Genomic DNA, 14,405 nt, shown 5'->3' with positions numbered 1-14,405 from the left:
TTTTACACTTTCCAGTGTTTTTCATCAACCAACTAACCCGACTTCCCGCTATCCCAGACACACGGTAAGCACACAAACAAGGTGAAAGCTCCTACGGAAAGATATGGTATAGGGTCCGGTCACTATACAAACACACTATAAGTCCAAGTCATTACCTCAGCTTGACGCTCACCTTCATTCAAAGTCACAAAGTCATGTACAGCACTTTTCAAATTAATTTCAACTTCGAACACCAGTTAAATATTCGAATCTGTTGCTTCCTGCAAATTTATTGCTTCCGACAGATTGGTAATAGTACATTTACATCATTGCTTGGAAATTTGTTGTTTTGACTTGCGAAAGATTTGCACCCCGAGCCAAAGGCTTGTGACTTCTTCATCTTAATCAGCCTGTTGTATCCACTGCTGGATATAGGTTTCAACTATGTCATTCCATTCCGAACGGTTTATTGTACCTTGTTGCCTATTCTTTCCTGCTGTTTACTTGATTTAATTTTTTCATCGTTCTGGTGCCCCATTGGTCGCGTTATGGTCTCGGCTCCAATGTTCATATGGCAGTCTCGCAATTTGTTCTGCCAGTCCAGTTCCACTTTTAACATGTTATTCTTTCCATGACTTCGACGACTTTTGTTTGCTGTCGGATTCATTTACTTCTCATCTCATCTCCTGAGAGATATCAAACGTACTTCGCTACATGGCTCTTTGTGCTCCTCTCAACTTGTTCTCAGATGCTTTTGTTCACGCCAACGTTTCGGCTCCATATGTCAGCATCGGAAGGACGTACGTATTGAACTTGTTACTATTCAACATATAGACATTTTCGGTGGTGAAGAATTTTCGTTGATTACGTGTTTTAAGGCGAACAGCTCTTGTAAAAATTTCGTTTCTTTTAATGAATATGAAGATACGACGACCAATTAATCTTCATTTTTAGTCCCAATGCTGACAAATGCGAAATTCATTTTAGACGCAAAATGTCTTCCAAATTTTTGAATCTACCGCTTCTACCCAGCCCACAATCATTGAACACATTGTGTTCTCCATATGGTAGCAGCTGTCGGGCTGCTCTTTCAACTTTTTTTCAGCACACTTCATTGGTTAGTGTCATCAGTCATCCCATAATATTATAAAATTTTGTTGTGTACACCTTTATTCTGAAAATATATTTTCGTTGAACGTTTTTTGTGATCCATCATTCACAAACAATGAATTTACTTGAATTACCAGACTGTATGCTTGAGCAAATTTTCGAATGCTTAACATACGATGAAATAGCTAAAAAGAGATTGGTAAACATTTTCTTTGTCTTTTAATGTACCATCCATGTAGTACGTCGTTAAAGAAGACGACTTGCATCAAAGGATCTTTATGACTACTGGCCACGCCACACTTGTGGTATGAAAGATGCAAAAATTTATTTCGTACTGCATGAATGGTGCTTGAACATTCGCCATGCGGTCCGTCCTAACTATTGTTTATATCGAAAAAGGTGTCAACGAAAGTCAACAGAATTTGTCAACAATTGCTGAACCGCGGATTCTCCAAGCTCATCAAACGACATTCTTATGAGATGAAAAAAATTAAGTCGTTGCTACCGCGTAGAGAATCCGAAAGAAGGTCAGTCTATTACGCTAACGTTACATTCGAGAAAACATTTTTTTTCTTTCTTTGAATAGACATCACCCGCTTATCAAACATGCTGATATTTTAACATGTATCGAAACGCGCATTTCAATGCTCTCCATGACTTACACCAAGTACATTGACATGAGTTTGTGCTGCTTCATACCCGGGAAAATAATCGATGAGGCTTTGAATATATTGCGATTGGTGAGCGACACGACTGGAAATAATCGGCAACTACGGGCCCATGAAGTATTACAAGAACTGAGAGACATTAGTTCAATGGCCATAGACCATTTTGATGAAAAAATTGCCCACATTTTGAAGAAAGCTTTTTGTGATCTGAGCGCACAGAAATTTGGCTCATCCATATATCAAAGTAAGATTGACATTGAAGTGGTGACCACTCTCTGTAGCACTGACAATCATCTTTTATTTTAAAACAGTTATGCAATCACCGATCGACGCTGCTATTGCCATTCAATCCGATTTCAATGCAACCAGTCTCATTCGTGATACGGCTAAGCCTAACAACAAACCTTCACCTTGCCAATGTCCAGATGCTATAAACAGTCGGCGGGCTTACCTTCGCCTCAACAGAAAATACAAATCGGTTATGAGAAAGGTAACGACCATTGTGGGCTCTGAATTGTGGCCGATGATTTGTAACCCTAAGTTTCTGATTTTAGTTGACTCATGTCAGTTCCCTTCAAAGCAAACAATTGCGTATTCAACGGAGCTGCGCCCTTTCAATGTCTCAAATGAATTCCCAAATAGTCGATTTGCGTCGACGACTGGAAGAGTCCGAATCCAAGAATCGCGAAATTGCCGCAAATTTCAATCAGATGGCTGTAATGGAGCAAACCAGTTCCAGCGGAAATAAGAAAATAACTCGCAATATTAAGCCACGAGCGGCTACCATCATTCTGAAGCGACGAATAAACGAACAAATTGCTTCGAATAACAAAAGAGCGAAAGTGGTACCGCAGATATAGGAGGTTACGTGGTTACACATACCTAGGTTAGACTTTTTTTTTGTTAAGTGATCATTTACTGAGTTTATTCAAACTTCTTTTGGAGTTGCTCATTATACACAATTTATTGATCTTTCTTCGATAATAAATTTGATTTCAACTAATCGCAAAAAATCGTCATTTTGTTATAAGCTCTAAACTTCTTGCATTGATGAAAAAGAGGCATTTTTAGGAAGGAAACCTGTACTCTGTACTGCAAAAAATACCTTCTGTAGTTATTGTCTCTCTTCTCCTTCTGGATCAACCGAAACATGATGGCTACCGTTCACTAGTTTAACTGCAAAAATTCGGGTGTGACAGTGGATTTTGTCTTGTAGTAATTTATTGGCTTTAAAATCATGAAGAGGTATTCTTTTGAAAAACAGCCGACCGAAATCGGACGCATTTTCTAGTGGAATTTTTTATATGTACCTAGAAAGGACTTCGACCCTAGAAACCAAAACCACTTTCAAAAAAAATCTTCAAAGCTTGTGTGGCTAGTGGGAGGTGATACAAAAACGAAAATTAGCACTTTCTTACAAAAATTTCTCCAGTTACACGAGCCGTACAGGGTCGTGTGTATGGTATCATTGGAAAGGTAATTTTATGTGCTTTTGGGCCAAATAGGGTCTTATGTGGTTTGGATGCTCTACGGATGAAATAGACGTTGCAATCTTTAAGGGCCCATATTTCATCGAATATGCATCCAAACCCAATGAAACCCAATAGCATATAAAATTACCTTTCGAATGATACCCCACACGACCATGTACGTTTTGTGTACTTCGAGAAATTTCTGTAAGAACAGTGTAGGTTTTCGGTTGAAAACTTTAATTACACATATTTTAGTGTGGATGAATTTTAAAACCAATAAGTCCCTATTCGGCTCAATAGTACATGTGATTACCTAATTCTAATGACACCCCACATGAACCTGAACGGCTCGTGTAACTTTCACTAGCCGAACAAGCTTCGAAGAATTTTTTTGAAAGTGGTTTTGGCTTCTAGGGTCGAATACCTTTCTAGGCACATATCAAAAAGTCCTCTGGAAAATGAAGAAGAGCAGGTTCTGATATAGACAGCAGTGTAATGAAATTTCCGACAAATATGAAGAGAATATCCCTCTTTAAGCTGGTTTTTCAGTTTTCACAAAGTTTCCTCTTCAGATAACAACCATAAACGCAAGGATTCTCCCTATGGAAACATCAACCATCTTTGTCCAATTCTTGATATTTCTCTGTTGACCTCATCATTTAGTGAAACATTCAGACTTTTCAGTATTGGAATTTTACTGATTTTTTGGGATTGATGGATTTGCGAAAGTCTAAAGTGGTTGAAACTGTTCCAGAGGGAATCTAAAGTCTTTAATTAAAAATCCGAAAATAAATCCCGATGGACCACTCTAAAATTTTACTTTTCCAACAGTATTCAAGGATTTCCGTAATTCACATTGACTGTAAGTCAGAATCTTCAGAATCACTTCAAATGTTCGTGACAGAGTGGCAGATATTTGTAAATTCTCGCGGATTTTCCTATTGTTTTCCAAGAATTTTCAGATTTTCTTTACTGATTCTGAATGGATTTTTCAATTTTAAAAGTTTTTCTTCTTAATATTTCATTCTTGATGAACCTTTTACATTTTTTTAATTGATTTTGTGAATTTTCTATGAATTCTACTTCGTGAATTCTCCAAAGTCTACAGCCTTGGATTTACGGTGTTTACCTATGTTTTGGGTGCCAACCACCTGTGTACAAAAAAGCCAAAATTTTACTACCTACACTGCAAAACAGCGAGAGACGTTTGGAGTCAGATTTAAGGAACAGGAACAGTGTTGGTTTTCGCTGGTTTTTCACAGATTTTTAGAAAATTGATGGTCAATACGTCACATGAAAGAATTGGCGAGATAAAATCATTGAATTTTGTCGAAAATCGGGTTCATGGATCAGTAGGGCAGTGGTTCGAGAGCTGTTGCCCTTAGAATGTGCAAAACAGCTGCTTTGCGGATTTTTTACTTTTCTTTAATCTGAAGGTAAATGCTCAAATAAGACACATCAAGTTTAATCAGGAAGTTAGAAAGTCTCGAAAAGCAGTTTTGTGGATCAGTTACTGAGTTAGCAAAGTAACGATTTTTTTTTCTTGAAAGCTTTTTTCGTATATCTCTAGTGGTAATAATTGTTTTAAATGTAAATGTAAAAGCTATACTGTGAAACTACTCCGGTGTTTCAACGCCTTTGAACTTCCTTCATATTTTCCTACTTTTCCTCATTTCCCGCATCTTCGGATAATACGAAATGGCCGCAAGAAATGTGTGTAAAAATATATTTTATTTGTAATAAAATGCTTAACGATAAATGAATAAAACTTGGAATATAATTTGCAATCACAAACTGTGTGGATATGTGCATTCCATCGTTACAAACAGTTACAATATTTAAATTTAAAATTTTTTGTTCTTTTTAGTAAAGGCACAATGTAATTCAATGTACAGAATCAAAAAAAAAATTGAAACGAAATTACGAAGCTTGGCTTAAATATGTGTCGGTACAAATGTTTCCATGGGGTCGATGGGTTTCGTCTCGTACTTTTTCAAAACGATCGGCTCATCAATTTTATCCATCGTACGATTGTAAGTAGTTTTTCCGCCAAATTTATGCATTAGCATCACATCACCGATGACAATGTCTTGAGACAATGCCTTACACATATCGTAAACGGTTAGTGCTGCCGTAGTGCAGCACAATAGAGCTTCCATTTCAACACCAGTCTTTCCTTCACATTTAACAGTCGACTGAATGTTAACCGTATGTTTATCTAAATCTAATTCAGTCTTCACATTAACTGACGACAAGGGAATGTTGTGACATAGCGGAATGATTTCCGATGTTCGTTTAGCTGCCATTATTCCGGCTATTTGAGATATCGATAGTACATCACCTTTGGCGATGGAATTGGCTCGGATGAGTTCAGCAATTTTTCGGCCGACATAGACACGAGCACTGGCGATAGCAATTCTGGACGTTGAGCTTTTGTCGCCAACATCGACCATATGAGCTTTCCCATCGCTATCGACGTGAGTAAACTTTGGAGATGACGACATCATTCGAAAGGGAGTGTTTGGAAATGGAGCAACTGAAGAGAGAATGCTGTTGGTCATGTTCAGTAGAGTGGCTTTTTTGAAGGAACTGGTCGCTGAATTGATTGTGCCTGCAAATATAGAAAATTAAGAGTGATTGAGGAGTTTGCTTGACAGATATTTGAGACAATCTAGCATCTCGTCTAATGACCTTCAGTCAGTGATATCTAAAAAAAATTGGAGTCTGTGCGCTATCGGAACACCCAAACAAAAAACCTATAACATCACCAACCTTACAAGGACGACAGCATAAAATGCTATCCACCGATAAGTATCATTGGACGATTTTCCATATGAGACAAGTTCAGCATGCCTACAACAAAGAGAATTGATCAGAATGTGGGACTTGCACAGAACGTGATAACATTGAATATGTGTGTGTGTGTGTGATATGATTCTCTTCATTGATGATGTAAACAGAATGAAATCCTAATTTACCTGCATGCTGCTTCTTTTTACGCTTCACAGCTGCCGAAATCAGTGCAGTTAAGTCATCTTCAGAACAATCACTTCTTAGTGCATCTCTCAGTGACACCTCTGTGTTACCGAACAGACAGACTTTTAAATTTCCATCAGCGGTAATGCGCAAACGATTACAAGATCCGCAAAAGTGTTCGGTCATAGACGTTATGAAACCGATCTGACCGGCGTAGCCAGGTACGTGCCAGGCTTTCGAAGTATCATTTGGGCCGTTCGGCAAATCGACGAAATTGTCAAATTTACCTTTAATTATCGACAACATGTCTCTATGGAACATAAAAAAGAAAAAAAAAATCATTTTTGATCGATGGGCGCTTACGCTTGAATCTACCAACCTATACGATACCATTTTCTCGGTTTCCCATTTGTTGCCACTAAAAGGCATGTATTCAATAAATCTGATATCAATCGGCTTATCTCTGGTCATTTCAACAAAATCACAAATTTCGTTGTCATTGAAACCTGAGACAGAAATGGTTTTTAATGGATGGGGTGTCAGAATATTATCAGCACATTTGTGGTTAAAGGTACGATGGACAAAGGAACCTTTTTGGGTGTAAGTGACTCAATTCACCCGATTTTAATCTGATTTGAGGTGAACTAAACTTGCAGTAAGATAAAACTACACTAAACGATTTCCAAAACCATTTTAAAGTCTTCACGTAGCGACCACAATTTCACCATTAAACCAAAACTCTTACTCACCTTTCATCACAACACAATTCACTTTCGGTTTGTAGCCCAACTGTGCAGCTAGATCGATTCCAGCTATAGCTCGTTCCATGCCCTTTCGTCTGGTAATCTTTTCATATTTAGAAGCGTTGAGCGTATCCAAACTAATATTGATGGCATCCAATCCTGCCCGTTGCATCGGTACCAACAGTCTTGTCAACATAATTCCGTTCGTTGTGATTCCAATTTGTTCAAGCCCTTGATCGGATAGCTTTTTCAAATTCGCTATTATATCGACAATGTCTTTCCGTACCTAATTGATGTTAAGAGCAGTGCTATACATCAAATCAAGGATAGATTACAAACAAAATCAATTAGACGTACAGTTGGTTCGCCACCAGTCAATCGAATCTTTCGAACGCCTTGCTGAACGAAAATCTTTGCCAAATGATAAATTTCGTCGTTGGTAAGTAGTTTCGGTTTTTCAGTCAGTGGAACACCTTCGGATGGCATACAATAATTGCCTGATGGAAACAAGTTTGATATGAATTCGATGTGGTGCTAAATGGTAGCCGATAATTTATCGCTAATTTTAACTTACATCTCAAATTGCAGCGTTCAGTTAATGAAATACGCAAATATGTGTGATAGCGACCGAATGTGTCAGTTAAAGGTGATGTGTGTTGCTTTGTTCTCTGAAATTACCATAGCACAGTGTTAACAAGTTGATAGTTTTGAATAGGTTGATTCGTAAAAATCAGTCAGAGTTTTAGATGTATATGCATCACAGGCAAATATTTATATTTTATTGAACTAAAGAGAGGGATTTTCTTATGATCAGTTTAGATCGAGATTTTACTGATGTGGCGAATTACAATAGTATCTAAATTGAGACCTAACAGATCCTAATTACTTTAAAATTTCAAGTGGTAACTTCAGTCGTATAATACGACTCGTATTGTTGCTGTCGATGTTGTTGTGTTGTGAGGAACAGAAAGCGTCATCTATATACAGTTACACAGTGCCAAAGAAGTACGAGCATATTCGTTTGTGTGAGTGTACCAGCTGAAAAACAGCTGAAGGAAATTCGTGCATAAATTTCACTGACGTCAACTGATTCTACAGTAGGGTCTCATATTCGGCTCAATCGAAATTTTCATTTCGATGACATTATTAAGATGGGCTCTCCAATTCGCAATGTTATTTTGGAGCGATCGAATTACGATCTAAAATATTTTGTTGTGAACTCATAGGTCAACAGAAATGAAAAAGTCAAGAATAACAAAATCCATTGATAAGCTGAGCTTAGTTACGCAGTTCTTTTACCACACACGAAATTTATTTCAACCGATGAGCATGAATGAAATAAAAATGATGAATCAGAACAGATAGTAGTCATTTTGGTAGACACTAGATGCCGAAATGAACTATACTTTCGTCGATCCTGTTTGCGTTGTTCAGAGAGATATGTATACATTTGACTTAAGATTGATGATAAGTCATTCCGCAGCACATATAAACTCATTCTCTTCGTTTTACCATCTGTGTTTATCATAACAAAATTTTTATTTGTGTAGTAAGGCAAGATGTTGTTCAAAAATAATGAAAAAAAGACTCACACCACCCAACCCACGTTTTTAATGAAGGACTTCAATAATACGTTGATCGATATTGAATTTTAAATGTTTCATTGAAATAGAAAATATTACTGGGGTGAGCAAGTCGAAGAGTGATAGCTATAATAAGAACAACATTTCTGTAGCTGAATGGAGAAGTATATTAAAATTTGAAACGGTTGAGTTACGTTGTGTTCGGTTCATAAATAATAAATATTTCGTTTATTGACTCTGCAGAGAATCTTTCATGCTGAGAAGGCTACAAACTTTCAATATAGTTCGACATAAACTCTAATAAATATACGACAAGAAATACTCATTATGATAACCTTGTTTTGCGATTGATAATACGAAGCTCGCTGGATGATATTTTATATGATGTCATAATAATAAGTAGTTTAAATTACACGGCCTTGAATCGGTGTCGAATTCTCAATAAATGATAAATCAAAAAATATTGCTGCATCACGCAGTAAGTTGATTTACTCAAAAAAAAACCAACACGCCTGTAAAGGTATATAAACAATTGATGCCTAGCGTCTTGCATATTTTTTTTGCACATTTTTTTCAATCAACTGATCCGGCCTTGAAATCCGTAAGGTCTATGGTCTTGTTGTTCAAAATAATTACAATAAAATGCTAAACGGACGCTACGACAATAACAACTTACGCTTTCAGTTGATACTTTTGGATGTTCAGATTCAATTTGTTGGCTACTATCTTGAAATGTTTTTGGTTTACTTTCACTGCAAATTGCTGCATCAGCCTTTGTATTCAGATTTTTTGTTAAATTTCTATTTACACATGCAGGTAGTGTATTAGCTCTTATCATTGCTCGCATCAGCATCATGTTGTCGAATTTTTCTTTTTCTTTTTTAAATAATAAACTAGCCGATTGGATGCCGAGCTGGTTGCTTTTACTGATGGTTCCAAAGAAAAAAATAGTTTAAGTTATACTATCTCGACTTTCAATACACATCAAACATTAGCACATCAATAATGTGTGTAGAAAAAAGCCGAACTTGTTATTTATTCAAATATGGATTATGTTGCAATTTACCTTTTATGTTTATTTAACATGCACGAAAGAACCGTATTAAATATGGTCGTATCACATTTGACTAGATAAGAGATAAATTGTGGACTATCTCTGACCACTCTCTGTGAACTTGTAAATTAAAATAAAAACAAAAAACCACCACAGGAATGTTACCAATAAATTTTGTAAACGAAGAAACAGCTGAAATGAATCGAAAATGAATTTGAAAGAGGTGTGCGATGAACACCGTGTTGAGTACGTTTGAGGATCGATTTGAAATGCGGAAAATGTTTGAATTTTTTTACTTCTGGTAATGTGGTTTTTGACAATGTTCTGAAAGAACAGTGTAAGACACTTCTGAGTCAAAATTTGTGTCTCACCTACCTTCGTAAGTGTCTTAACCTGTTCTTTCAGAACCTTGTTTTCTCAACTGTAACAAGTCGATAAGATGTTTAAAAAAAAACTCGCATAAAATACAGACCCCTGCTAGAAGTTTTCCTATAGTATAGATTAGTTGCCTTGGTTCATGTAAAGAGTAGACCTATATCAGTCGTTTCTTACAAGATACATATTAGGGTGAGTCGATATGAACTTTTATTTAGTCAAACAAGATTCTTACCTTCCGAGAATATTTTATTTCGTGGTCGTATGAATCCATATAGATTCCTTGCTCATATTACCCTATCGAAAAAAAAAATCTTTTTCTGATCGAGAAGTGCAAAACAATTTTGATTTGTGACGGATGTGAATCTGATTAAATAAAAGTTCCCATCGGCACACCCTAACAAAAATTATTTTTCATTACCGGAACTTCATAAGATAAAGAGAATCAGAAGTACGATTTGCAATACACATATCTTATTGTACGACATTAATCATAAATCAAAATAAACTGGATGTAAGACTGGTTGTGACATTATTCTTTCGTTCGTCTATTGATTAATAAAATCTTATTGAAAATATAGCGGAGAATACGATCATCCTCAATTCAACAAAATGATCGTTTAAAGGTTGAGAAAATATTGAATGGAATGAATGATGGTGAAGTTAGAAAAGTGATTGGAATCGATTTCGGCACAATTGATTCATGGTAAGCGAACGATTCCTCGGAACGCTCAAATACCTCGCACAATTTTTGTGTTCTGAGAGATTACAAAATTGATGATGGAAATAATCTCAGTGTCAGTGTTTGGGGGGGAGGGAAGTATACATACTGTTGCGAATGTACGGGACGACTAAAAAATTCTACCTTGTGCAGCATTTACCCTCGAAGGTAAATATCTAGTTGGACATCATGCCATAAATCAATTGAAAATAATTCCAGAAAATAGAATTGAAAACATAAAACGCCTGCTTGGAATGAATTTTACCGATAAAACATTGCAAAATGAAATTAAATATTTGCCATTTGAAGTGGTCGATAACAATAACAAACCATGTATTCAAATGAAGTTAAATTCTGGTAAAAAAGAATTCTATCCCGAGGAGATTACGGCCATGATATTCAAAGAGTTGAAGAAAACTGTAGAGAAGTATTTATGCGAAGAGTGTAACAGTGCCTGCTAGTTTTAACTCTAGACAGTGTCAAGCTGTCATTGATGTTGGCTCCATAGCTCGTTTGAATGTACGCATTCTGAATGAACCAACTGCAACGGCGGTCGGTTTCTACGGAAATGAAGGTGTCACCAATACAAACATATTGGTATTCCATCTGGGCGCTGGTTCTTTTGAAGTTACAGTACTGAAGAAACATCAAAAAAAATTAAAGTCATTGCTACTGACGGTAATACGGATATAGGCGGGATTGATTTCACACGACATGCTATTGATTATTTCGTCGATATTTATAGACAAAAGATAACAGGTGATAACAAATGCTCCATTCAACAATTGTAAAAAAAAATGTTGAGAGGGCAAAGCAAATTTTATCGTTATTCCCAACAGTAAATGCTGTTAAAGTGAAATGTCCAGGAGATAAATTTATCTTGGGAGAATTACCGCGGTCGAAATTTGATGAATTGAATAAGGATTTATTCCAATCAACAATCGATGTGACAAAAGACGTGTTGACAGTAATTCCAAAAATACAGCAAATTGTGAACGATTTTTTTGAATTCAAGGAACCGGTGTATGTTTCGAAGGAAATTCCAGCGAAAATGGCCTCCATACTATATACGACGAAGAAGATCCCGATCCTGTTGTAGTTTCCGATGTAAGCGAATGATATTTACTTCGAACGCCCTCATGAAACAGCGAAAGAGTTAAAAATGCCTTGCATCTCTAGGTTCTAGAACTGGTAAGATGTAGCAATCAATTTCAACGATTAAGAGTGATCAGATCAACTCATAGGAAGTCACCTCTAACGATCTCAATTAAGGCGTTCTTTCATAAAACACTAGAAATCATTCAAAAATCGGTTGCAATTTGTGGTTGTAGAACTAGGAAGACGTAGCAATCAAATTCTATGATGAAGAGTGATCAACCTTTGACGATCTCAATAAATTGCATCTTTCGAGAAAAAAACGAAAAGAAACTCGTTGAATCTCTTGGTTCTAGAACCGGGAAGCGATACTAATCCAGTACTGAGATGAGAACAGAAAGGTTTTGTTTTGGCCTGAAAAACGATTTTCCGTTGAGAAATCCCATGTTCGTTCATATTTATATAAATGAAATTGTTCAGCCCCACCGTGAATTATGCCAGTGTTCATTTGAGTTCATTTTCATACAGTATGTATTAGGTCCATTATTTGACTTTTAAAAAATGAACCGCTGCTGCCTGATTTGTTTTACTCTGCTTTGGTGTTAGCTTTGAGTAACAATAATAAATGTTTGCGGTGTAACTTACTATAAGAAAACGCAATAGTTCACTAAAATTGGTACAAGCTCTGAGTTTTATCATAGTAGACTACATCACCACAAACATTTAGCATTGTTACTGAAAGCCAACACACTTTTTTACACAAAACGACGGTCCTTCTTTTTCAATTATTCAATTATTTTTGAAAGAAAATTTTTATTTTGACGCGTGAAAAATTCAATTTTACAGATAAAAAATAATAAATTACCGAAAGAATGTGGTACATGTCGCTGGCACCTCTTCCAGCTGGATGTTGGTTGGCGACGAAGTTGACGCGAGTTCCACAACCTGCGCCATACTTTTTTTGAAAATGATCTGGAATATCTTAGCACAACTCAAGAGTTATTCAGTTGAGTTGAGATTGAGGCCGTAAAGACATTTTGTTGGTTCCTAGGGAATTCATCCTTTTACCCTTTTACGAAACGGAACGTAAATGCGTTTAGTTCATTCCTAGGTAATTCATTCTTTTACGAAATGTAACGTAATAGTTTGTCATTAAAATAATCCCGAGCGAAGCCGGGTACTACACTAGTCACTGATAAATTATTCAACGATATTTCCAGATGAACTTTGTGTGATGTTTTATTAAAGTTTCGTTTATTACATCGGAAGATTTTATCATTTGTATTCGAATTCCCGATGTTTGTTATTTGATGTTGGAGTGTCAGCACAAATTTTGTACTGATAAATGTATTATTATGTGGATTAAGATAGAACGACGACGGTTTCAATATAAGTATTAATAAGGAGAGTTGAGGAGGGATTACATGCATGACAAACATTAAGGCCAGTTCATGGCTCTTTACACATTTGCGTCCAAAAAATTAAAAATTTTCGAAGTACTCGAAGCCACTCGGGGACTACATACATACAGCACATTTATTAAAAGTCCAAAAAACTAAAATTTTTCGACGTACTCTTTCGCAAATTGCCCTCGAATTCACACACAGTATATCCACTGGCCAGTCCGGGCCTCTGTGTATAGCGAACAGTGAATTTACGGAACTACCGAATGGTAATGATTCAAAGCAAAAAATCTAGAATTTTCTCACACATTCAAATTACCAAATCGAGTGGCACCACCAATTCCATCAATGAAAAGGCGAATCTCATTTTGGCTGAAATCATCAAATATTTCAATCGGATTCCGTACGTATGGTACGTGGATAAAGGACAGGTGACGATTTGTTCGGTTGATCCGAATCGGATCATTGGCGGAGATGTGGTTCGGAATTTCACCGTTGGAGAAACAAACGTTCTGAAATAGTTTCGATTTCAAATAGACGTCAATCAATTGGCCAATGATGGGCCTGAATCTGTTGATCTAAGGCGCACATATTCTTGCTGCTTGCTTCTCGTATGATGCATGTCCAACAATCTCACGAACCAATATACCGAATTCAGTGTGCTTACCTTGAAAGTTTTTTTAATTGTGATGACCGTAATCCTTTCACTTTAGTATCTGACAAGCATCTTCGCGCTGCGAATAGAAGGACAACTGGAGAACATTATATTTCTCCTAAATGGATCACGATAAGATGACCTCAGCGTGCACCTGCCTGCGTCATAGCGGTCATAGCAGAAAACAAAACGATATGGGCACAAAATTACGAAAAGCTATGAAAATATTTACATTTCTACGGTTGAATTGAAAACGTTCAACACATTCATTCTATCTGTGATATATGAATATGGTCAATGTTAACGAAATTATTCGAACTTTCCCATATTAGTCCATTGTTAGCTCTCACATTCCTGCGACACCCAAGCATCGTTATTATAATGAAAAGTAAGAAATTATTTTAATTAAAAGGAACCGAATGCATATTTGCTGTTTGATGCGGCACAATTAAAAACAAAGTCGCTGTAATAATTGGCAATTAAATTATTTATAGTAGCACAGACAATACCGCTGATTAATCTATTTTTGGACAAATGTTTAAATGCCGGAGTCAATAACAGCTCATTTTGT

The 14,405-nt window shown here is 36.4% G+C and overlaps 2 protein-coding genes across 4 annotated transcripts; one reads left to right on the top strand and one right to left on the bottom strand.

The window, feature by feature from the left end:
- Nucleotides 1-1,087: 1,087 nt before the first annotated feature.
- LOC119074706 (F-box only protein 28) lies at nt 1,088-2,770 on the top strand. Its single transcript, XM_037180997.1, has 5 exons — nt 1,088-1,288; nt 1,489-1,616; nt 1,676-2,001; nt 2,069-2,247; nt 2,312-2,770. Exons 1-5 carry the CDS (start codon nt 1,205-1,207, stop codon nt 2,615-2,617), a joined length of 1,023 nt encoding a protein of 340 aa, XP_037036892.1. The 5' UTR covers nt 1,088-1,204; the 3' UTR covers nt 2,618-2,770.
- A 2,168-nt stretch (nt 2,771-4,938) lies between these two features.
- LOC119074682 (molybdenum cofactor biosynthesis protein 1) lies at nt 4,939-9,783 on the bottom strand. Of its 3 annotated transcripts, XM_037180977.1 has the most exons (9): nt 9,598-9,757; nt 9,208-9,457; nt 7,523-7,616; nt 7,306-7,445; nt 6,955-7,234; nt 6,585-6,711; nt 6,208-6,515; nt 6,002-6,082; nt 4,939-5,840 (listed from the first exon to the last, which is right to left on the bottom strand). In XM_037180977.1, exons 1-8 carry the CDS (start codon nt 9,615-9,617, stop codon nt 6,027-6,029), a joined length of 1,275 nt encoding a protein of 424 aa, XP_037036872.1. In that variant the 5' UTR covers nt 9,618-9,757; the 3' UTR covers nt 4,939-5,840; nt 6,002-6,026. The 3 variants fall into 3 exon arrangements, with proteins under 3 accessions (XP_037036872.1, XP_037036881.1, XP_037036864.1); XM_037180969.1 differs by lacking the exons at nt 6,002-6,082; nt 6,208-6,515; nt 6,585-6,711 and having other exon boundaries at nt 4,978-5,840; nt 9,598-9,783; XM_037180986.1 differs by lacking the exons at nt 6,002-6,082; nt 6,208-6,515; nt 6,585-6,711; nt 9,208-9,457 and having other exon boundaries at nt 9,598-9,766.
- Nucleotides 9,784-14,405: the final 4,622 nt, after the last annotated feature.

Source organism: Bradysia coprophila, chromosome III (assembly GCF_014529535.1).
Source record: "Bradysia coprophila strain Holo2 chromosome III, BU_Bcop_v1, whole genome shotgun sequence".
Taxonomy (NCBI): Eukaryota; Metazoa; Arthropoda; class Insecta; order Diptera; family Sciaridae; genus Bradysia; species Bradysia coprophila.
The sequence above is the reverse complement of the archived record's forward strand: the minus strand, read 5'-3'. Positions and strand labels throughout refer to the sequence as shown.